Source organism: Hemicordylus capensis, chromosome 6, assembly GCF_027244095.1.
Source record: "Hemicordylus capensis ecotype Gifberg chromosome 6, rHemCap1.1.pri, whole genome shotgun sequence".
NCBI classification, from domain to species: domain Eukaryota; kingdom Metazoa; phylum Chordata; class Lepidosauria; order Squamata; family Cordylidae; genus Hemicordylus; species Hemicordylus capensis.
Window position 1 is genome coordinate 23,767,426 of NC_069662.1, and position 24,360 is coordinate 23,791,785.

General features: G+C 45.4%; 1 protein-coding gene across 2 annotated transcripts; it reads right to left on the minus strand.

Annotated features, from left to right (window-relative positions):
• Nucleotides 1-3,357: 3,357 nt before the first annotated feature.
• On the minus strand, nucleotides 3,358-16,648 carry LOC128330617 (interleukin-27 subunit alpha-like). Of its 2 annotated transcripts, none has more exons than XM_053263739.1 (5): nucleotides 16,144-16,648; nucleotides 10,963-11,159; nucleotides 6,241-6,339; nucleotides 3,856-4,008; nucleotides 3,358-3,757 (listed from the first exon to the last, which is right to left on the minus strand). In XM_053263739.1, the coding sequence occupies exons 1-5, from the start codon at nucleotides 16,154-16,156 to the stop codon at nucleotides 3,521-3,523; spliced, it is 699 nt and encodes a 232-aa protein (XP_053119714.1). In that variant the 5' UTR covers nucleotides 16,157-16,648; the 3' UTR covers nucleotides 3,358-3,520. The 2 variants fall into 2 exon arrangements, with proteins under 2 accessions (XP_053119714.1, XP_053119713.1); XM_053263738.1 differs by having other exon boundaries at nucleotides 3,844-4,008.
• Between the last annotated feature and the right edge of the window lie 7,712 nt (nucleotides 16,649-24,360).

Here is a 24,360-nt window from a genome sequence, read left to right on the forward strand (position 1 = left end):
TTAATGGTTGACTTCTTGTTGTCTTTCCTAAAGCTTCAAAGCAGTCATAGGGGTCACAGTGGGGGTGTGGTGGGCGTTTGTGTAAGCCAGGATTTATGCAGACCCTATAGGTGAGTTCACAGAACAAGGAGAATTGGCAGCTCAGCCAAATCACCAGTTCCCAGAGCATGTCTGCAAGTCCGACTTCCAGTGTCAGGATGGCTATGTCTATAAATAGACAAATTTAAACTTGAAATCTTGGTTACAGACAATATTCCCCCTCTAACAGGGATTCCCAGAAGTTGGCTACAACTCTCAGAATCCCCAAGCAAAAGCCATTGCAGCTGAGGATTCTGGGAGTTGTAGCCAACAACATCTGGGAATCCCTGTTAGAAATAACACTGGTTACAGATGCCAGCTTTTGGATCACAAGTAGGGTAGAATATGCCAACACCGGCTGGTTTAGACAACACACCCAATGTCAGCATAGCTGTCCCAACTCCCGACACTGGAAGAGGCCTGTGGGCACACTCTGGGAACCAGTGACTCAGCTGAGGTGCCTGTTCTCCATGTCGCTTGAATCTACTATATATATAACATAATGCAGAGTGTAGGAGTCCAGCCACAGGACTAAACTGAACCTACAGAGAGTTGCTCACCTGATTACCTGTGGCAGGTCCAAATTGCCTGACATCATTTTCTGGCTATCCTCTGTCTCCCTCCCTCCGAACCCTCCTAAAGTGGAAAGGGAAACCCCCCTTGCCACTTTAAGGGTTTCCAGATGCAGGAGTTTTTACACAAGCTTCTGTGGGCTTGTGCAAGGAACTGCAGGGAGTAAGTGCCATTTAACTCTTCCAGACGGCGATACATTCCAACCTCAGCACAAATTATGATGGAAGATAAAACAAGAAATCCACACAATGTACCAAGACATTGTATCATATTCTTAGTGGTATCTGCTGGCAATCTGCAACAGTTTGTGAAAACACCTCCCAGCCCCACACCACACCCCAAAGGTAAAATAAAAGGAGTGAAAAGAAACATTTTTTCATGAATTGCTGCAGTTTGCCAGCAGATGGCACTAAGAATATTAGGTGATGTCCTTGAACATTGTATAGATTTCTTGTTTCTTTTCCCATTGTAATTTGCACTGAAGTTGGAATATATCACTATCTGGAAGAGCCTTTAGCTTACTTCTGAGTAAATATACAATTGTTTGGGCAAATTTGAGTGAATTTGCCTGGATTCGATTTGGGCAAATCTGAATCTCTTTGAATGAATCTCCACTCAGTTAAATGGTTCCAAATGGAATTGATTCATGCAAATTTCACACACGTCCCTAGTTGAGACCACTTTATTTTTATTTTTTAAATGTTCTGTGTTAAATTGCCACTCCTGTACTCTTTCAGATGAATAATATAGCACAAGATCCTCCAGACTATAATAAGCAATTGGTAAGATTATTATTGTTATTACATTTATATCCCGCTCTTCCTCCAAGGAGCCCAGAGCGGTGTACTACAGACTTGAGTTGCTCTTTCACAACAACCCTGTGAAGTAGGTTAGGCTGAGAGAGAAGTGACTGGCCCCGAGTCACCCAGCTAGTTTCATGGCTGAATAGGGATTTGAACTCTGGTCTCCCCGGTCCTAGTCCAGCACTCTAACCACTACACCACGCTGGCTCTCTATTAAATTTTATAATTTAAATTGTAAATAAACTCTCTATTAAATTTTTATAAATGCCTATTCAATTTTATTTCTTGACATAAATTAAATTTTGAGGTTTCCCCTCTTCATAATTTGTTTTAAGTTGCGGACATGTTAGGTCCCTGGGAGGGCATGATGCCATCCAAATTACAGGTAGATATGTATGGAGGTTTCTGTGCATGTACACTTTAAAATGTGGGATCGCCTCATGTATAACTTTATTCATTGCTTTGCAAAATGGGATGAGACTTCTATGCATGGTAAAACTTTCTGAGACCATGCTGCCCCTCAAATTTTAGAAAAAATAACTCCAGTGGTTCGTCTGCTGGCACACTTTAAATAGTTAAGGCTTGACTTCTTGCCTTTTAAACTGCTACGATTGCAGCAGCTGGGAGAGGAGCAATGGCTTAAAGGCGAGGAGAATTGCTCAAAGTAGTCCAATTGAAATTAAAAAGAGACGTTAGGCACTGTGGTTCTTCTCTCCCCCCCCCTCTTTTTGGGAGGAAGCCCCATGAACAGTACTGAGGCTTACATATGAATAAGAATGAATGCATGGGAATTGGCTTTTAAATAAGGAAGGAAAGAAGGAAGCGGTCCTAAAAGATCAAAATAGTGATAAATCTGGCCTTCTTGTGTTTTATTTTAAAGCCACAAAAGGCAATGGCCTGAAGTGATACAGTGGGAAAGGCAGGTGTGTGTGTGTGTGTGTGTGTGTGTGTGTGTGTGTGTGTGTGTGTGTGTGTGTGTGTGTCTAGCTTTGATTAGCTGAGCCAGTGTGGTGTAGTGGTTAGAGTGCTGGACTAGGACCGGGGAGACCCGAGTTCAAATCCCCATTCAGCCATGAGACTTGCTGGGTGACTCTGGGCCAGTCACTTCTCTCTCAGCCTAACCTACCTCACAGGATTGTTGTGAAGAGAAACAAGTATGTAGTACGCCGCTCTGGGTTCCTTGGATGAAGAGCGGGATATAAAATGTAATAATAATAATAAATAGAAGTTTGCATGGTGTGAGGGGGATGTTCCTGGGTCCATGAAGGAGGAGGGTCCACTTGCTGGCAAACAGCCCACTCTTTACTCCCCACCCCCCACCGACTCAGTGGCAAGCTGCCGGCTCCTAATGGAGGGTGGAGACTATACAATATTATTTGCACAGCAAGAGAAAGGGTATGCCGTGAATGTTTGGCTTTTCACCATGTCCATATAGTTCTTCTGCGGCAAAGATGGTGGGGGCGGGGGAGAGAAGAAGAAGTCATTGGACCCATCTTCACTTTTTGTCTCAGGGCCGACTTCAACCTTGCAGCATGCTTAGGTGTGGAAGCGAGGTGTGTGCCCTTGGGAGCCAATCCTTGATATGTCACTACCTACACTGAAAGCCACCCACACTCTGAGTTGCACTATGTTTCATCCATATGGTTCATCCAGCATGCAAGGTTTCCCCTAGCACTTTCAAGTCAGAAAAAGGAATCGACTCCTGGTGACTACAGAGCCCTGTGGTTGTCTTTGGTAGAATACAGGAGGGGGTGACCATTGCCTCCTCCAGCCCAGGATGAGATGATGCCTTTCAGCATCTTCCTATCTCACTGCTGCCCAATAATAGGTGCAAGGGTAATCTGGTGGACCACAAGTCTCCTTTATCAATCAGCACTCATGATGCGACAAATGTCTTTCTGGAAATGCTCTTTATTGAAAAAATAAATTAATATTACTTTTCTTTAGAAAAAATAAATATATATAAATTAGTTATTTTAGATAAAAAATAGGTTACATTAATAAATAACAAAAGGGGGAAGGGTCCTGGATGCCAGGATGCCTGCATTCCCCAGTGGGTCAGGGGGCTAGGGTAGAGATTGGGACCCAGACCCCTTGAGATCTCCTTGAAGGGATGCATATTGGGCAGCCCTCATCCTGAGCACCAAGAAGTCCCTCACCGCACGGCGCAGGACGCTCTCGAGGGAGCGCAGGACGTGATACACTTCCTGGCGGTTTGTCCATGGATTCTGGTGCTGAAGAATCTGCAGGGGTTTGAGTGTGGGCACTGGCTCGACTTCAGATAGCAGACCCCCAAGTGAAATCTGTAGAGGGAATTGGAAAAGGGTAAGCCATTGCGAAAGTCAAAGGGCATTTCATCAATCTAGGCCTAAAGGACCGATGAACCCACCTCATAACTCACTTGAAGACTCAGGTCTCGGAGGTCCAGATCAAGCTCTTCAAACTGATATTGGAATTTGGAATCCTTCTGTCTTTCCTCGTGGTTCTTCAGCTGCTGCACCAACCCTTGGTAAAACTTCAGCGTCTTGGCCATGTAGGACAGGCGTGCAGCATCCTGGGGAAATGGCAAACCCTTCTCTTGAGATGTGGAAAGAACCTCCCGGCCAGTGGTGAAAGCAGACAAGTGTGGGCCACACTGGCAAAATATGGTGGAGCCCCCAGCAAACCCTTCCCACCCACATTAATCATTGCTGATCAGAGGTGACAAAACAAGGCATTTTGCGGCCTGAGGCGAAGGACAATATGACACTCCCCCGACCTCTGCAGGTAGGTGGCTCTGAGTTCTCAGGTCTTGCTGCTGCGGCAGCGGTGGCAACACACGTGCACACTCCCACCAAGCTAAGCAAGGGCACTTCTTTCTGCCCTCCTAGTCGGGGCCAAAAAAGACGAGGTGCACTGCAGCAGGAGAAGGAGGGGGAAATGTGAACTGCTTGAGGAAGTGGAGCAGCAGCACTAGATCCTGAGGTGGTGTCGGAGACCCAGCAGTTGCCAGCCCTGGAACCTCTTCCTGAATCTGCGTCTTGAGGTAACCACCTTACCCTGCCTCATGGAAGGGCCGTCCCTGTTGCTGACCGCCAAACCACACATATTATCTTGGGAAATCCACAACGAATCTTCCAACATCAGTCAGTCAAGCCAGTCAGTCAGTCAGTCTTTATTATGGTCAACAGATTAGCAGAGCTTCCAATGTGTTTTTGTTTTTTGTTTTCCCACACACAAAGTGGCAGGCAGGATGGTGTGTTGAACCTTTCAAAACTAATTTCCACAGTCTAAATTGCCCCCCTCACACTTCTCTGTGTTCTGTGGGAGACTCTTGCCTGTTTCATGCCTATATTCCTCTCCTAGGCGCTTTCCAGATTACACCCTAGAACATCAGTACAATGCTTCAGCTTAAGAGGATCGTATTGAAAACGACCCCTAGAATCTCAAACTCCTACAACGGGAAAATACAATTATTTTTCTGCAATGGACTTGCAATGTTGTAGCACTAAATGGCAAAGGTAAAACCCGAAGTAAGGCATCGGAAATGTGAACGGCACCTTGCTGTCAGTGCAGGGACTGTGGTATCACAACACAGGAAGTACGGAAGCATACTTTGCCGAGCCGTAGTCACTGTTGTGCGGGTTAATCTGCAAAGCGCCCCGGACAAATGGCAGGAGGGCAATTTCAGCAGGAAAACTGCACAGGGGGGAAAGTTAGTCATCCCTCCATGGCACATGTTATCCTCGGGGGAATCCATGGCAGTGCAACCCTGCTAACTGGGCAAAGAGGCACCTTTTACCGTGGTGATTCTCTTTATTTAGCAGGGGGAGAGTAACTGGCCCTATCCACCCCCAGCACAGTACCTCCAGTGACTGTTGCTGGTGTGTGTCTGATGTTTCTTTTTAGAATGTGAACCCTTTGGGGACAGGGAGCCATCTTATTTGTTATTTCTCTTTGTAAACCGCCCAGAGCCATTTTTTGAAGCCATTTTGAAATTGAATTATTATTATTATTATTATTATTATTATTATTATTATTATTATTATATATTGGATATAAAACCAATATAAGATTGGATATAATATGATATTGGGTATAACTTATTGGATATAAAACCAATATAGGTTTTCAGCATAGATACATCCTAAACCTCTCTTGCTTTTGCTTTCTAGTCTCCCCTTCTCTCCTAACCTCAGTAGTCCTGTCTCTGAACCCTTCATGAGTTAACCCACTGAACACAAAACCCTTCACCTCCACCCAAATCCCTCTGTTGTCAGAATTCAAAGAGCTGATATTAATGTCCATAGCCCTACACCAGGGGTGGCCAATCTGACTGAGGCTTCCCGTCTGTTGCTGGATTACTGCTCCCACCATCCCCAGCCACAATGGAGGATACTGGGAGGCTATTTGGAAGGGTATTTGGAAGATCACCTTTCGCCACAAGAGCCTGCCCATTTATTAAGACCAGCACTAGAGGGTGGTGAACTATGGGTGCTCTACCCTAGTGGAGACCTTTTTGGTGGTGGTGCCTCTGCTGTAAAACACCCATCCCTTCTCAGCTCACCTAACGCCAAATCTCTCATCTTTTAGGCACTGGTTTCAAGCATTTTTGTTTTCTCAGGCTTTTAATTGAGTCTGAATACTCTTTAGCTCCTCCTAAAGACACTGAGAAATGCTGTTTTAATGGTTTATTTTTTTATTGTTGTTTTAATCCTATGTTGCGAGCCACTTTCGGGATATTTTCTTGAAAGGTGGGATGCCAAGGCTTTAAACAAACAAGGAAATAATAAGTGAATATTCTTACCGACAGAGAAAACCAGGTGTGGAGGTTGAGGCTGGCTGAGGGAAGCAGCCTTGACTGTGATACAAGAAGGAGTTGGGCTTCAGATAGCCGCTCAGAGCGCTGAGGAGAAAAACAAGGGGGCGGGGGGAGATTCAAAACAGGCTTGACATATCCATTTTGAGAGGGGCATATGGCTTGGGACAGGGTCTTCAAGCAACATTTTTATAATGAAAAATGAGCAATGACATTGTCAAGCAGGTTTGACAGGGCTGCACAGCTTTGGCCTTCCAGCTTTGGCCTTCCAGCTTCCAGACTACAACTCCCATCTTCCCTGACTATTAGTCACTGTGGCTGGGGATGATGGGATTTGTAGTCCAACAACAGCTGGAGGGCCCATGTTGTGCAGCCATGGTATAGTGCATACAAAACAGTTTAGCTAAAGCTTCTAGACTCCTATTTAGGTGCAAGTTGATCCAAGAAAAGGATTAGGGTTAGAACGCTCAAAATTTAGGCCAAATAGTCAATTTTGCCTTGCCATTTATGTGGCAAATTTTTCACAGTTTCTGACCAATGTCATCATTTTGGGAGACCCAGGGAGACCCATATTCACATCCCCATGAAGCTACTAGGTAACCTTGGGTCAGCTACTTTCTTTGCCCAGGAGTTCTCAAAGTTGGATCCCTAGGCAGACGAGAGCTGGTCTTGTGGTGGAAAGCATGACTTGTCCCCTTAGCTAAGCAGGGTCCACCCTGGTTGCATATGAATGGGAGACTTGATGTGTGAGCACTGTAAGTTATTCCCCTGAGGGGATGGAGCCGCTCAGGGAAGAGCAGAAGGTTCCAAGTTCCCTCCCTGGAGGCTTCTCCAAGATAGAGCTGAGAGAGATTCCTGCCTGCAACCTTGGAGAAGCCACTGCCAGTCTGTGAAGACAATACTGGGCTAGATGGAACTATGATCTGACTCAATATATGGCAGCTTTGTATGTTCCTATGTTCCTCATGTTGTTGGACAACAATTCCCATCATCCCGAGCCACAATGGCCTTTGGGTTGTTGTGAGGATCAAATGGCAGAGGGAGCACCATGTAGGACACTGAGATCTTTGGAAGAAAGGTGAGCTAGATGTGTAATGCAGTAATGAGATAGTGACAAGAACTTAATTGGTTAATTGGCCTAAGACAAGAGAACTAATGGACTTGTACATTGCTACATGCTGACCCAGCCAGAAATTTTCATTATCTTTACTAGTGGTATGCATGGAACCAGCATCTGCTGGTTCAAAGGGGGGGTGTCTCTTTAAGGACGGGGGAGCGTGCTCTTACCCCTCCTGCCACATTTGCCCCTCCAGTGCTGCTTTTTAAAACGGTCCAGTGGGACGGCAACATACCTCCTTGCCACCCCGGTGCCTGCTCAGACTGGAAGTGACCAGAAGTGTGACATGTGCACACATGCAGTGGCAACACCTGGTCACTTCCGGTCCGAGGAGGCACCGGGGCAGCAAGGAGTTATGCTGCCATCCCTCCTGACTGTTTTAAAAGGTAGTGCCGATGGGGGAAATGTGGTGGGAGGGGTAAGAGCACCGTCCCCCGTCCTTAAAGAGATCGCCCCCTACCTTCGAACCAGCTGAACCGCCAGTCTTTCAAACCAGTTCGGAGGCCCATAAAGGGCCTCCAAACTGGTTCTGTGCACATCCCTATCATTTACCCAGGGGCGTAACTACCATTAGGCAAGGGGAGGCGGCTGCCTGGGGGCCCCCACGCCTCGAGGGGCCCCCCAGAGGCAAGTCACATGTGAAGTGAGTGTGTGTTTATCAGCGAGGGGCCCACTTTAAAATTTTGTCTCTGGGCCCACTCCAGCCTCATTACGCCCCTGCATTTACCATAAGAACATAAGAAGAGCCCTGCTGGATGAGGCCAAGGCCTATTTAGTCCAGCATCCTCTTTCCTATAATGGCCCACCAGATCCTCAAAACACCGAGGGGAGATCCTGTCATTACTCCCCTGCAACTGGTATTCAGAAATATACCGCCTCTGAACAAGTAGCCATCAAAACTAGTAGCCATTTATAGGCCTGTTCTCCATGAACTTGTCTAATCTCCCTGAAAGCCATCTAAGCATCTAAGCTTGCTTGTGGCCATCACTACATCTTGTGGCAAAGAATTCCTCTGGAGTAAATTATGAACTGTATGAAGAAGTTGTTCCTTTTGTCCATTCTAAATCTTTTGCCAATTAATTTCATTGGATGATCCCTAGTTCTAGTGTGGTGAAAAAGGGAGAAAAAGTTCTCTCTGTCCACTCTCTCCACCCCATGCATAATTTGACAAGCTTCCCCAGTTGTCTTTGTCTAAACTAAAAGAAACCCAGACTTTGTAGCCTTTAAGAACATAAGAACAGCCCTACTGGATTAAGCCCCCAAGGACCATCTAGTCCAGCGTCCTGTTTCACACAGTGGCCCACCAGATGCCACTGGAACCCCACAAGCAGGAGTTGAAGGCATGCCCTCTCTCCAGCTGTTACTCCCCTGCAACTGGTACTCACAAGGCATCCTGCCTCTGAGGCTGGAGGTGGCCTATAGCCCTCAGACTAGTAGCCATTGATAAACCTCTCCTCCATGAAGTTATTCAAACCCCTCTTAAAGCCATCCAGGTTGTTGGCTGTCACCATATCTTGTGGCAGAGAATTCCACAAGTTGATTATGCATTATGTGAAAAAGTACTTCCTTTCGTTGGTCCTAAATTTCTTGGCCTTTCCTCATAATAATAGCACCCCACTCCCTTTATAGTTTTGACTGCCTTCTTCTGTACCTTTTCCAGTTCTGTAATACTTTTTCTAAGACACAGTGATCAAAACAGTACACAATAATCTGAATGTGGATGCACTATTGACTTCTATAAGAGCATATATTATTAGCAGTTTTATTTTCAATCCTTTTCTAAATGATCCCTAGTATGGAATATGCATTCTTCACAGCTGTTGCACTCTGGTTGCATTCTCATTGAGGTCATCCATGACCAAGATCCACCATGACCAAGATCAGTTACCTGGTCAGTTACCATCAGCTCAGACCCCCCCATCAATGTATATGTAAATTAAGCATTTCATTTTTGCTTCAATAAGCATCATTTAATACTTATTTACACTGAACTGCAACTGCCATTTTTATTTTTATTTTTGCCAATTTACCAAGTTTGGAGAGATCCTTTTGAAGCTCTTCACAATCTATTTTGCTTCTCACTACCCTGAAAGTTCTGGTGTTATCCCTAATTCCGGATCTTTATGAACAAGTTAAAAGCACTGGTTCTAATACAAACCCTCGGAGGAGCCCATTTCTTGCTTCCCTTCATCATGAAAAGATCAGCTTATTCTTATGCTCTGGTTCCTGTTCTTTAAACAGTTACCAGACCATAAAGGGACCTATTCTCTTATCTCATGACTGCTAAATTTACTCAAGGTCCTGTGATGACTGTGTCAACTAGATTGCCACATCCTTGTTGACACTCTCAAAGAAAAACAAACGTGAAGCAGTACTGTACTTTCCTTTGCAGAAGCCATGCTAATTTTGCTTCAGCAAGGCTTCTTCTTCTATATGTTTGATTTTTTTATATTTAATTATGCTTTTCTCTTTTACCTGCAGCAGACATTAAACTAACTGATCTATAATTTTCAGCCACTTCACATTTGAATTAGTAAGTGCCTGAAGAGTACTGAAAAGCTGAGACATTTAGGTGGACACAGATTGTGTTTTGCTCCTACAAGTCCATTTGATTTATGATGAAATTGTATTTATAGTTATTTTGATGCAGGAAAGTTTAATCCAGGCTCACAATTAAGTTTCGTTCAGGCTCCTAGGCCACTAGGCCTGCAGTAGGCCTGAACAAGAAGAATGTGAGGTTTTGGCCAAGAGGTAGCAAATACGAAGGCCTGATAAAAATGTAACTGAGGGGATGAGACAAATTCACTTCTCCGCAGAAAAGTAACATGACTGGCATCAGAAGATACTGATAAGAAGTGGGTAAAGCAGTAAACAGTAGCTTATGCCAAGGCTAGTCAGCACTGTATGAATACAGCTATTTTAATGACAAAGACATGTATTGAAGAGTCTGTTTGATTTGCTTGCTGTTTTTAATCTATATAAACTAGCAGCTGGATGCCCTCAGGGCCTAGTGCTGGTCAGATTTCTTGACCTGTACTCTGCCTTTCGTGATTACTAAATACATAAATAAATAGAGCACCACCCTCGTTGAATTGAATTTCTCAGTCAAGGAGCGAGTTCAAATGCGGAAACCTGGTCTAATCCTTTTCAGTTCAGTAAGACGCCCCATTCTCCATCAAATATTGATGGAAGGATGAAAGCAAGGGACTGATTCAAACAGGAGGGCAAAGGTTCCAGAGGATTTCCCGCAACAATTTCATGCTGTTTGCCAGTTGCCTTCTCTGTTGTTTTCCAACTGTATTTGTAACATTTTGAGAAAATATTCAACAATAGCAGCAGCTTTTAACAAAATAACAGATCAGCTCCTGTCTGAAAGATAGCTATGCAATTCATCTTCAGGAGACGGAGTGCAGCTTATGAGACTAGCTGCATACTGGGGGCTGAAATCTGTAATTAGCAAAGGAGACTGTGTATTTGGGATGCAGCATGTGCAGGCCTTTTGGGAAGCAGGGTGCAGTATTACATCTTCGATTCTTCAGGGGTGCAATACAAAACAAGGCCTACAAGAGTAGACAGAACAAGAGTAGACTTACGTAGCGACGTGTGAGGGCCTGTGTTTTGGAGAGAAGCTCCCGTGAGAGAAGTAAGCTGCTGTCAAATTCTTCCTGGAGAGTCACCCAGTTCTGTGAGGTGTTCTCAGGTGCTGACCTCCTTTCCTCTTGGAGCACATCCAGGGCAGCAGCAAAGAAGACGTGGAAGTTGAGGAGGGTCTGGAGAAAGAGGGCTGCACCTAGAATGAGACCCGGACAGTCAAGAAGAGAAGGGGAATGTCTCTTTATGGGAGAGTAGATTAGATTTCCGTACTGCCCTCCACCAGATCTCACAAATTGAGACAATGAGCATTTCCAGAAGGGCTTTTAGATCACTTCTCCTCCAGAATGGAGGGTGTGTGTTCACATATTGGCCAGATTTACCCTGAAGTCCCTGCGAGCTATTGGGGAGCACTCCGCACACAATTTGGGTTTTTCATTATGCATTGGAACGTAGCCCGATTGATGTCCAGGGTAAAAAAAAAAAAATCTACTCTTTGAATCAGTCTTTTGGGGCAAATTTGAACTCGCTGTAAAGCCTCGCAGTAAACCCGCGGTCAAGCCTACTGTTTGGAAATGCTCAATGAGGATTTCCCTCTAAGATTACAGTATCAGTCCCATAACAGCATTCAGCTGTACACTCGATAGATAAACAACTTTCAAGAAATGTACTTTAACATTAGCCTAACAACAGTGGAGACTGAAAGCACGCCCCCTTGGGCTGATGCAATTATGACACCATTATTCTGCTCTTCTGTGGGGCAAATACACTGCAAATTGAGCTGCTTATTCTGTTGGCTTTACTCTTTCTTCTTCTGGCAATTTTGCTACTGGCAGCAGGACTGCAAACCGCAGCATTTAGAGTGGGGGAGACGGGGGCTTCTTCTTCCTTCCAGCTGCTGTTATTTTTCACTGATCACTCTGCTGTCCCTTTGGCAGGCTGTATAAATCTTGCCTTAACACTTCAGGTCTTGGGCATATGAAGAAATTGCAGCCCTTATTTGGGTGGGATATTGCAGGGCACTGAGGAACTCTCTTTCTCTAACTCAGAATCTAGTGATTCTGAGAGTGGAGGGGGGTGGGTAGAGTTGTCAGGAGACAGAGAACAGCATCTGCGCAAAGGGGAGATTACTAAGTTAGATGGAAAGACCATGAAAGCTGTGTTTCCTGAGTCTCTTCCATGTTCCTAAAAGGAAAACTCCCTGAATTGCGGGGTTCAAGAAGATGGAGATAGAAAAGTGGGAAAGAGGTATGGGAAGAGTGAAGTGCCTTTTGTTTTGTTGGAGGCGGGGCAGGTGTGGCAGAAATCCTGATCTTATGGTACCTCAACTGGGGCTCAGTAATATCAGACATGCCTATAGCACAACTTAAATTTAGGTAGGGATTCCCTCACACTCCTTGCAAAGAACCTTGCTCTTTCATCCTGAGTGAATGTGAGAAGGGCGCTCTGCAGTTAACAACAGCAGCAAAACAACAAAAACACTCTGCAGCGAATGGTGATTTTCCAAAGGCACTCTGCACACATGTTGGCACCACATTTTGCACATATTCTTGGGCCCAGTCTGACAGAAGATTCCTAGGCAGATCTCTTCCACAAATGAAAGCCTAGTCTTCAACCAACTGAACCCACTAAACTGTGCTCTCAAACCTATCCTTTCCCAGGGCAGGGGAAAACTTTCTAGAGGGGTAAATCGATATTCAGGCTTCACCTTGCCTTTCAAAATATTAATGTATTTTTAGAGTGATGCTAATTGTTTCACCAATTTCTGCAGGAGTCATGATCGCTGCTGCAAGTTGTGTACCTGTTTTGAAAAAGTGGCTAGTTCAAAATGTGGATTGCAGGTCATTGTGAACCTGTAATGCTGAAGAGAAAAGGGAAGGGAAGGGAAGGTTGTGCCATCAAGTTGGTGTCAACTCCTGGCGACCACAGAACCCTGTGGTTTTCTTTGGTAGAATACAGGAGGGGTTTACCATTGCCATCTCCCACACAGTCTGAGAGGATGCCTTTCAGCACCTTCTTGTATCTCTGCTGCCCGATAGAGGGGGTTCCCCATATTCTGGGATACACACCAATGGGGATTTGAACCAACAGCCTCCTGCTCTCTAGGCAGGTTGCTTCCCCGCTGCGCCATTAGGTGGCTTAATGTTAGAGAAGGGGTATGTAAAGGCTCATTCCGGAAATCTTCCATGTGTGGCTGGATTCATAATTGCCTCCTTTTTTTTAACCAACAATTAAGAATTAATTGCAGCTGTGGTGAAGGCCAAGGGATTAAAAACCACGTGGTAATATAGTGCACACAACTTTTCATTTGCCCTCTAGTGGTCACTCTTTCTGTTACCTGCCACAGGTAACAACTTCTCCTGAGAAAATCCCATGAAACTCATCACAACATAACACATGTCCCTGTACACAGTGAACGGCTGAGAAGTGGCTTGTCTGGTGGCTACTCCGGGACGGGCCTTCTCCGTTGCTGCCCGGAGGCTTTGGAACACACTTCCTGCTGAAGTAAGAGCCTTCCCATCTCTTAGAACTTTTAAAAAGGCAGTCAAGATGCATTTGTTCATCTAGGCTTTTAATTAGACATTGTTTTAACTGTGTTTTAACAGTTTTAACATTTTAAATTTTAATGTGTTAATATTGTCTTGTAAACTGCCCAGTTTGATTGTAAACCGAACTCATGATTCGGTTGTAAACCAAACTCATGTTTTGGGTGGTATAAAAATGTAATAAATAAATAAGCTGTGGCAGAGAGCCATTGTATAGCCCTGATGTCACCGAGTGTTCATGCCCAGAAACATTTACATAGGAGCGGAACTACCATGGTGCGAACGCAAGCCACCACTTTCTTGTTTAGCCCATGTGTAACCAGTGCTGGGTTTCCGGCCTGGTTAGGAGCACCTCTCTCTGTCTCACCAGGCAGAGAGAGGTGCTTCCAGTCAGACTGGGAACACAGCACTGGCTGAAAAGCCTCGCGAATGGGCCTCACTGAGTGGCGCCTCCTTTGCCATGAACCCTTTCAAATGTTTTATCTCTTAATAAGGGAGGGTTTCCCCTTTAGGAACATGGGAGAGACTCCAGAAATACCACTTCCACAGTCTTTCAGGCTAACCTAGTAATCTCCCTTCTGCATAGGTGATGTTCCCTGCCTTCTGCACCCCACCACTGCATCCCCACTCTCAGGATCACTATTTATTATTGTTTATTATTATCACCACTAGAGACAGTGGTAGAGAAAAAGAGAGTTCCGCAGTTCCCCCGCAACATATCCCACTCAAATCAGGGCTGCAACCTCCTAATAAAACCAAAGGCTTGCAGTGTCGAGGCAATATTTTTGCAGCCTGAAGCCTGATGAGTGAAAAGTAACAGTAGCTGGAAGGAGAAACTACCATCTTCACCCTGCAAAAAGGCTGCAGTTTGTTCACCCTCACAGCCTGATAGGATTTTGAGACCAGTCAGTTGGCAGCATCATTGTCAGAACAAGACAGAGTGGAGCCAGCAGAATAAGCAGCTCAGTTTGCTATGTAGTTGCCTCACAGAAGAGCAGAGTAATGTGATGTCTTAATTGCATGTTTGCATCAGCCAACAGGGGTGTGTTTTCAGTCTCTCTAGGATTGCAATTTTCGGCTAACTTTAAAACACTTTTTTAAGGAAAACTAAAACAGCTAAAGCAATGATTATTTTTTTCTATAGGCATTCTTTGAGTAATAGAAGTAACACTTGACAACACACTGGATTCTGAAATTTAGGGGGGAAACCCATTATCCAAGCCTGGGATACAAGCAGGATGTGGACAGGTGCCCTATAGGGGCATTTTGGCTCCCGCAGTTACTGCCAGAGCACCTCTGTGGAGACCCAAGTTTCCCCAGATTTCGTTTCCAGACCTGTCACACAATCAATCACCTCATCATCACAGTGGGGAAATCCATTTGAGGGGAATTTCACCAGCCACCCTTGAGTTATTTTCAGGCTAAGGAAAGCCAACTTTGAGCTATGAATAGGTGATGGTCACCGAGGAGTGACACTGCAGTGACTCCAGCAGGGAAAGGAAGATGAAATGCAGGCGTGAGAGCCACCACTGCGATGCAGTCCGAGGCAAGAGAACTGACTCGCATCGGGGACACGAGTTCAAATCCTTGCTTAGCTGGGTAGCTCGCTGGTTAGCGCCTTGGCCTCATTATCCTCTCTCAACCTATACACGCTGGTTCTCAGAATAAAATGGGACATCACTCTGAATTTTTCTGAGTAAAGGAGATGCAAGTAGGGAGAACAAAACCCTTCCTCAGCCTGCTCCCCAACCACCGCTCAGCCCTTCCCTCCAACAGCTGCAACTAGCCACTCTGCATGGGAAAGAGACCCTTCTATCGCCACTTCTGATAGGAATTCACCCTGGCATTGCTGGATATCTCCTTCCCTTTTGTTCTTTCACTTTCCTTTCCTCCTTAATATGTCATATTTTTACTCTTAGATTGTAAGCCTAAGGGCACGGCCTGTGCTATTTATAATTTTTATACAGTGCCCAGAGTTTTAGATCAACAACAATACAATGGTGCTCTCCAGAGATGGCCCAAGCCATTCTGGTATTAAAGGGAGAAAATCCAGGCATTACCCCCATAGAGGTAAAATAGAATCAGAAACTAGAAGACAATAGGCCCATTCACATATGTACAACACTCATACAACAACTGTGTGCAGTGTATCGATCTGTACACAAGTACAGCCATTCACATGTTATGTTGAATGCATACAGAAGTACACTTCCTATCCATACTTTGCATCTGAAGGACCTGTATCCAGGTTCAGTTTTAAAATGAACACAGGTACAGTCATTCACCCAAACACATGTACTAGTGTAAAGACATCTGTACACTCATGTACAGACATCTGTACACTTGTGTACAGACATCTGTACACTCGTGCAGCATAATGTCTGAATCGGGCTAATGTGATGTTCTTAATGCTACTCCAAAACCAGACACTTGAAGCGGCGTTCCTCACCCTGGCTAATGGCAGGACCATCCCTGATGGTGTCTCCCATTATTGCTGAGTCATCCATCCTTCACGTATCGTCTTTGCTCACACTCCACAGTGCCCCAAGAAGCACCACCCTGGGCTACCCTTCAGGGCAAAGCAGCACACTCAAGAGCCAAGACAAGGAATCCCCAAAGACAGGATATAGTTCTTACCGCACAGACGCATCTTGTGAATCTCAAATTAGTGGGATATCTGTCCTTCTGTCCAAGAAGACGATGTGTGTCCCCACAGTCCATTCTGGGGACCTTTTTAAGCCTGGTGGGTTTCATTTTCACTACATCCAAAATCTCCCAGATTACACTGACAGGTTTGCCCATGGAGTCGAAAGAACCAGATACTTTCTCGTTTCTGGGGACTGTGAGCCTCCCTCCCCAGGATATTCACTACGTGGTTTCGGGGCGTGATTAGAGAGGCTCAGAGCAACCAACCTATACAGCTTCCTCTTTTCTGGTTGGAAAAAAAACCACGTAAATGCTCTTTGAAAGAGGATTCTTTTTTTAGCCATGTGAAAGCGGGGATACCTCCTTACCCTCAAACCCCTCTCTTAGCCTTGGGCTTTTCCAACTCTAACCACCTCTGGTCTTTGTTGGTTACAAAAGTCTCTAGTTTTTGTTGGTCACAAAAGTGCACACTTTCAACTCTGGTCTTTGCTAGCATGTCTATGCCCCCAAAAAACCTATCATGCCCCCCCAAACTTGCCATTGCGCCCCCCCCCCAGCTTTGGTCATTCTAGGCTGATGGTTTGACAAGGGCCTGCCTTATTTCACATTTGATTGTGTCAGGTGTTCTGCTCTTACAAAATGGTTGCACTGTGTAGTGCTTCAACTTGCTGCTCTTCTTCCAAATGGTTATTGGGGACTTTGTAAATCCCCCAAATCCCTTTTGTAGCAAAGGTGTTAGAGAGGGTTGTGTGTGCCCAACTTGAGAGGGTCTTAGAGGAAACTGGTTATCTTAATTCTTATCAGTCGGGTTTCAGGCCTCGGCATAGCACAGAGACAGCATTGCTCGCTCTGGCAGATGACCTTCTTAGGGACCTTGATGTGTCCCTCTCTTGGTCCTTTTAGAACTCTCAGCGGCTTTTGACACTATCGATCATGCTATCCTCCTTGACCGCCTGCGTAGGTTGGGTATCGGGGGTACTGTCTTACAGTGGTTCTGTTCTTACCTTAGTGGGTGTGTCCAGTCGGCATGCATTGAGGACAGATGCTCTGACCCATGGCCACTCCTTTATGGAGTTCCCCAGGGTTCAGTTCTTGCCCCTGTCCTCTTTAACATCTATATGGAGCCGCTGGGTCAGGTCATTTCCCAGTTTAGGGTGAGATTTCATCAATACGCTGATGATACTCAGGTGTATATTGCCATCCCAGACCATTCTGGAGATGCTGTTTCTGTGCTTACTCGATGCCTGGAAGCTGTTAAGGTCTGGATGAATCAAAATAAGCTCAGACTGAATCCCACTAAGACTGAACTACTTTTACTCAGCCCTCGTACCGGCCAACAGCTGGATGTGAACCTTGTTTTATATGGGGTGGTGCTGCCCCTGAAGGAGCTTGTATGTGATTTGGGGGTCCTTTTGGACTCACACCTCCTGCTTGAACAGCAGGTGGAGGCTGCAGCCAGAAGTGCCTTTGCCCAGCTCCATCTGATTCGTCAATTACGCCCTTACCTTGATCGGCAAGCATTTATGACAGTGACCCATGCCCTTGTTCTCTCCCGCCTAGATTATTGTAACACCCTCTATCTAGGGTTACTTTTGAGGATGATCGGAAAGCTACAATGGGTCCAGAATGCAGTGGCTCGTTTACTTATGGGTGTCAGAAAATATGACAGGGTAACACCTCTCCTGCAGTCATTGCACTGGTTGCCTATTCGCTACTGAGTTCAATTTAAGGTCCTGGTTTTGACCTTCAAAGCCTTGTGGGGTTTGGCACCTGTCTACCTACAGACCCGCCTCTCCCATCCAGTTACATCCCATCCGGTCAGATCTGCTCAGATGGCCCTTTTGTCAGTCTCTGATTTCCGAGAGGTTCGGGGTGCTAGGACCCATGAAAGGGCCTTCTCGGTTGCCCCACTTCTCTGGAATTCCCTTCCCCTGCAGATTCGTTTAGCTCCTTCCTTGTCGATTTTTAAATCTTTATTGGAGACTTTTCTTTTTCACCAGACTTTTACCCTGTAGTTTACCTATCCCCCCCCCCGTTAGTTACTTTAGTTTTATTTAGAATATAATTTTAATGCTGTCTTGTTTTACCTGTTTTTGTACACCGCCCAGAGTCCCACTTTACCTTAGTCCAACATTGCAGGAGGACAGAAGTTGTGCAACCCTTGTGTAAATGGACACAGACAGAACTGGAATATTGAGAAAAAGGAAAGATTCTCAGATGTACTGGCTTTTGCCCTTTTGTTCCTCTTGGGCCAAAGAAGTTAAGCCACTGCTGCCATAACTGACCCCCTACTCATCTTCCTCCATCTTTTTCTGCAACCCATCAGCCAACTCTTTTTCTTTGATCTTCTGACAATAAGGACAAGGGAGAGTATTTCAAGAGGGCACCACGAATCCGTTTTGTGCCTAAGCTTCCTAGAGTGCCACTTCTCTAAGGCAGAACCACCTTGGACAAGATGGAGCTACCACTTTAGGAAAACTACCCACAATGCATTTGTATGCTTGACACCATCTTTGAGACACTTCCCCCTATCATTGCTGCCTGCATAAGAGTTCGAGACAGCGTGGTTAGGGTCTAGAAGTAGTCAATTAGGTCATTCTCACGACCAAATCGGCTGGGGCTGGGGAGGGTTGGGGGGAAAGGCAGGAGCATGGTGGCGACTGGTGCAGTAATCAGGAGGTGGGAGAAAGACAGCTGGGCTGAGGTGAACTGGTGAACTCCCTGCTGCTGGGCCATTCCTTCCCCCGGCCTCTATAGCCAAGATGGCTGCCAGCAGCTCGAGCACCCACACAATTGGGCAGTGAGGTAGAAAGCATGTGCATGTCCTCTTACCTCACATTTAACCCAGGTTTAAAGCCAGGACTACCCAGGGGTGGAGTACTGGGAGCGGGAGTGATCCCAGCACTGCACATGACCAGCCCTCCCTGGGGTAGCCCTGTTCTACCCCTGTAGGGTTGGTTGCGTGGACAGCCTCAGTGTTGGGAAAGAGCCAGCGTGGTGTAGTGGTTGGAGTGCTGGACTAGGACCGGGGAGACCCGAGTTCAAATTCCCATTCAGCCATGTTACTTGCTGGCTGCAGATAAACGTTTTGTGTGGGGAGAGGCTGTAAGTGATAAAGCATTGGTTCAAACTGGCATCCCCAGCTAGGTCTGAGAAATACCCCTATCTGGAGCCCTGGAGGACCACTGCCAGTTAATGAAGTGCAGACAATGTTTTTGAATTTTTTATTTGCATTTATATCCCACTCTTCCTCCAAGGAGCCCAGAGCGGAGTACATGGTTATGTTTATCCTCACAACAACCATGTGAGGTAGGTTAGGATGAGAGATAAGTGACTGGCTCTGAGCCACCCAGTGAATTTCACGACTGAATGGGGATTTGAACTCAGGTCTTCCCAGTTCCAGTCCAACACTCTAACCACTGCACCATGCTGGCTCTATTAAATTATTGTCTTATTTATTTATTTTATTTAAAATGTTTCTATACCCCCCAAAACGTGCGTCTCTGGGTGGATTACAATTAAAATCATTTAAAACATTAAGTCAACAATTGAAATCATTTTTAAAAGATTGAAAACATTTAAAACCCAGTATTAAAATTATTTAAAACTATAAATCTAATTAAAAACCTGGGTGAATAAATGAGGCCATTCACACAATCGAAAACTGTGTTCTACCCAGGTTTGGGAGCTGTGTGTACTCCCAATTTTTGATTGTGTGGAAGCAAGGTTAGAGGAAAAGCTGGGTAGAAGTGATTGTGTGGAAGCAAGGTTAGAGGACTCCTACCTTGCTTCCACACAATCACTTCTACCCAGATTTCCTCTAACCTTGCTTCCACACAATCAAAAATTGGGAGTACACACAGCTCCCAAACCTGTGTAGAACACAGTTTTCGATTGTGTGAATGACCTCAATGTGTTTTCAGTGCCTTTTTTAAAATTGCCAGAGATGAGGAGACTCTTATTTCAACAGGGAGCGCATTCCAAAGTCCAGGGGCTGCAATGGAGAAGACCCGTTCCCGAGTAGCCGCCAGACGAGTTGGTGACAGCCTCAGGGGAAACTCTCCAGATGATCTTAGCAGGAGGTGGGGCTCATGGAAAAAAAGACATTCTCTTAAATACCCAGGGCCTAAGCTGTTTAGGGCTTTATAGGTAATGACCACCTCCTTGTAGAAACGTATTGGCAGCCAGTGCAATTCCTTCAAGTAATATGGTCTCTCCTAGATGACCCAGAGACCAATCTGGCTGCTGTGTTCTGAACCAACTGCAGTTTCTGGACTACATACAAAGGCAGCCCCACAAGGAGCACATTGCAGTAATCCAGCCTAGAGGTTACCAGCAGATGTACCACTGTTTTAAGGCCATTCATCTCAAGAAATGGATGCAGTTGGCGTATCAGCGGAAGCTGATAAAAAGCACCTCTGGCCACCGCCTCAGCTTGGGACACCAGGGAGAGGTTTGGATCCAGAAGCACCCCCAGACTGCGTACCTGTTCCTTCTGGGAAAGCATGACCCCATCCAGAACCGACAGATGAAAATCATCTCCTGAGTTACGACCCCACACAATAAGTACCTCCATCTTATCTGGATTCAGCTTCAGTTTGTTATACCTCATCCAGCCCATTACTGCCTCCAGGCAGGCGTTTAGGGAGGTTATGCCTTCTCTTGATGATGCTGACATGGAGAAATAGATCTGGGTGTCATCAGCATACTGATAACACCCTGCACCAAATCCCCGGATGATCTCTCCCAGCGGTTTCATGTAGATGTTAAACAACATCGGAGACAATACAGATCCCTGAGGGACACCATACAAAAATTCAGATTTTAAAGAACAACTGTCTCCAAGAGACATCATCTGGAATCTGCCCGTGAGGTAGGAGTGGAACCACTACAAAGCAGCGCCTCCCACTCCCAATCCCCTCAGATGTTCCAGAAGTATACTATGGTTAACAGTATTGAAAGCCGCCGAGAGATCTAAAAGGACTAACAGAGTCACACTTCCTCCGTCAGTTCCCAATTGGAGATCATCCATCAGGCCAACCGAGGCAGTCTCCACCCCATAGCCCACCCGAAAGCCAGTTTGAAATGGGTCTAGCTTATAGCTTAATTATTAAATAATTAATCTAAACTTGTTCACATGACCATTTGTGGGTGGGTAAGAGGACAGGGGAGTTCCTGCTCCATTAGAAGTACATGATCAGGGCCTCCATCTTGCTCCACAAGGCCAAGCTGAAATCGGCACCTGCAAGCCCCACCCTTCCGTGGAAAGTTCTCCGAAGGCTTATCCTCCTTCCCAGCATACTTTGCAGTGCCAGCAGACTGGAAAGCTTCATGACATCAGCAGCTGCCCTCTAATTGGCCATGGAAGGAGCAGGAGGCAGGAGTCACCCTGCTGAAGCTGCTCCAGTTTCAGGATCATACAGTGTGTTTTGCAGAGCAGCACGTCCATGGATAGTAGCCCCTGTAGTCTGTGATAGGGTGCCAAATGCTACCGTACCCCACAATCCTGGTGGGGCCCAGCTCCCTTTGAAAGCCAACCTTTGCAAGTGGTGCAGAGGAGGGAAAGTTGCCTGCAGCCTCCTCTTCTGTCTGTCTTGCTTGCAAGCTTTGCAAGATTTGAGGGTCAGATTGGGCCCAAAGAGCTGCTCCAATGGCAGCAGCGGAGAGCATCTTATCACTTACCTGGTACCCCAACAATCTGCTGCCTGAGGTGACCATTTCACCTTGCCTCATGAAAGGGCCGCCCTGGGGTCAAACCGCACTTGATGATAAACATGCGATTACTGCTCATATGTGTGTTTTCTGAGATGGATAAAACTGTATTTTGGGTAAAACTGTATCAGGACAGTGGTACTAGCTGACAGCATCTCTCCAGTATTTCAGATAGGGAGCTTTCCCAGCCCTACCTGGAGATACCAAAGATTGAACCAAGAACCCTCTGAAGGCAAAGTATATATTCCACTACTGAGCTCCCGTTGCTTTCTCCAGAAAATCCTTGTCTTGTCGCATTGGAGGCATTTCATACTCGCCGTAGTTGAGTGGCAATTTCAAGTCACTGCTAGTGATTCAGTGTGCCATTCCAGCAGGCTCTTGAGCATAGAATGGGATTCTGTTAACCCTTTGGTGGGGACTATGGGGACTTTTGAGTTAATCGTGGCTCAGGAAAGACCCAAGAGTAAAACAAGGAAATGTAAACAAGGAAATCTCCGAATAACAAAACTCTGATTTCTCTGTATGAAATCAGTCATGCCAAATCAGTGCAACCTTGAAGTGTTACTCTTAATCAGATATCGTAAGCCCTATTCACATGTCATGTTCAACACTTGAATATACAGTGCACACAGGTACAGTTATTCGCATGTTGTGTTAAACACAGGTACAGTGGTACACTTCCTATCTGCAACATGCATTTCAGGGGCCTGTAACCATAGTCATTTTTTTTTTTTTTGCTTTGTATTTTGTTTTTATTAGAATATATCACATTAATACACATAGTACAAAATTATAGATTAGAAAAAAGAGGAAAAAACATAAACACCAATTTAAAATTATTAGAACATTATTAACATAAGAGTTTGTTTAAATTTTTTTTACTTCCTTTCGTCTTCTCTTTATAATACTTTTTAAAGAAAGTATTTAAAGAACGACCTCATAAGCACAGAGTCATCTCCTGAGAACACTTAGCAGTCATGGGATAAGGGGACAAGTACATGTGTGGATTGCTAAATGGTTGAAGGACAGAAAACAGAGGGTAGGGATAAATGGAGAGTTTTCACAATGGAGGGAAGTAAGAAGTGGGGTCCTCCAGGGATCTGTACTGGGACCGGTGCTTTTTAATTTATTCATAAATGATCTAGAAGCAAGGATAAGCAGCGAGGTGGCCAAATTTGCAGATGATACCAAACTATTTAGTGTAGTGAAATCCAAAATGGATTGTGAGGAACTCCAAAAGGATCTCTCTAAACTGGGTGAGTGAGCGACAAAACGACAAATGTGCTTCAATGTTGGCAAGTGTAAAGTGATGCACATTGGGACGAAAAACCCCAGCTTCAAGTATATGCTGATGGGATGTGAGCTGTCGGTGACTGACCAGGAGAGGGATCTTGGGGTCGTGGTGGACTGCTTGTTGAAAGTGTTGACTCAATGTGCGGCAGCTGTGAAAAAGGCCAATTCCATGCTAGGGATCATTAGGAAGGGTATTGAAAATAAAACTGCTGATATTATAATGCCCTTATACAAAACTATAGTGCGGCCACACCAGGAGTACTGCATACAATTCTGGTCACCACATCTAAAAAAGGACATTGTAGAACTAGAAAAGGTGCAGAAGAGAGCAACCAAGAGGATCAGGGGCCTAGAGCACCTTTCTTATGAGGCAAGGCTACAATACCTGGGGCTATTTAGTTTAGAAAAAAGACAACAGTGGGGAGACATGATAGAGGTCTATAAAATCATGCATGGTGCGGAGAAAGTGGATAGAGAGAAATTCTTCTCCCTCTCCCATAACACTAGAACCAGGGGTCATCCCATGAAATTGATTGCCAGGAAATCTAGGACCAACAAACGGAAGTACTTTTTCACACAATGCATAATCAACTTGCGGAATTCTCTGCCAAAAGATGTGGTGACAGCCAACAACCTGGATGGCTTTAAGAGGGGTTTGGATAACTTCATGGTCTATCAACAGCTACTAGCCTGAGGGCTATAGGCCACCTCTAGCCTCATAGGCAGGATGCCTCTGAGTACCAGTTGCAGGGGAGTAACAGCAGGAGAGTGAGTATTACCTCACCTCTTGCCTGTGGGCTCCCCAGAAGCATCTGGTGGGCCACTGTGTGAAACAGGATGTTGGACTAGATGGGCTTCCTTGGGCCTGATCCAGCATGGCTGTTCTTATGTTCTTATGCCATCCTGTAATGCTGTTTCAGTAGCCTACAAGTAGGCTCCATCCTCCAGAAATCTATCCTGCCCCCATCCTTCTCATGCTTTTTATAGTATGTTGAATCTATCATCAGAGCAGAGGCATAACTAGGGAAAACGGAGCCCAGGGCAAGCACTGAAAATGCTCCCCCCCCCCGCGCCCCCCCCAACATTAATCTGACTTGCTTGAAATAAATACACATAAATAAATACCCCCCAACATACATCTGACTTGCTTGAAATAAAAACACAGGCAAATCAAAAAGATCATGAATAAGTAGGGGTGAGATT

What these genes read in the sequence shown, in the direction of transcription:
- LOC128330617 (XM_053263738.1), bottom strand. An exon ending in ACACCTGGTTTTCTCTGTCG is followed by an intron (nt 4,009 to 6,240) that starts GTAAGAATATTC and finishes CCATTTCCCCAG; the next exon opens with GATGCTGCACGCCTGTCCTA. An exon ending in GTCTTCAAGTGAGTTATGAG is followed by an intron (nt 3,758 to 3,843) that starts GTGGGTTCATCG and finishes TTCCCTCTACAG; the next exon opens with ATTTCACTTGGGGGTCTGCT.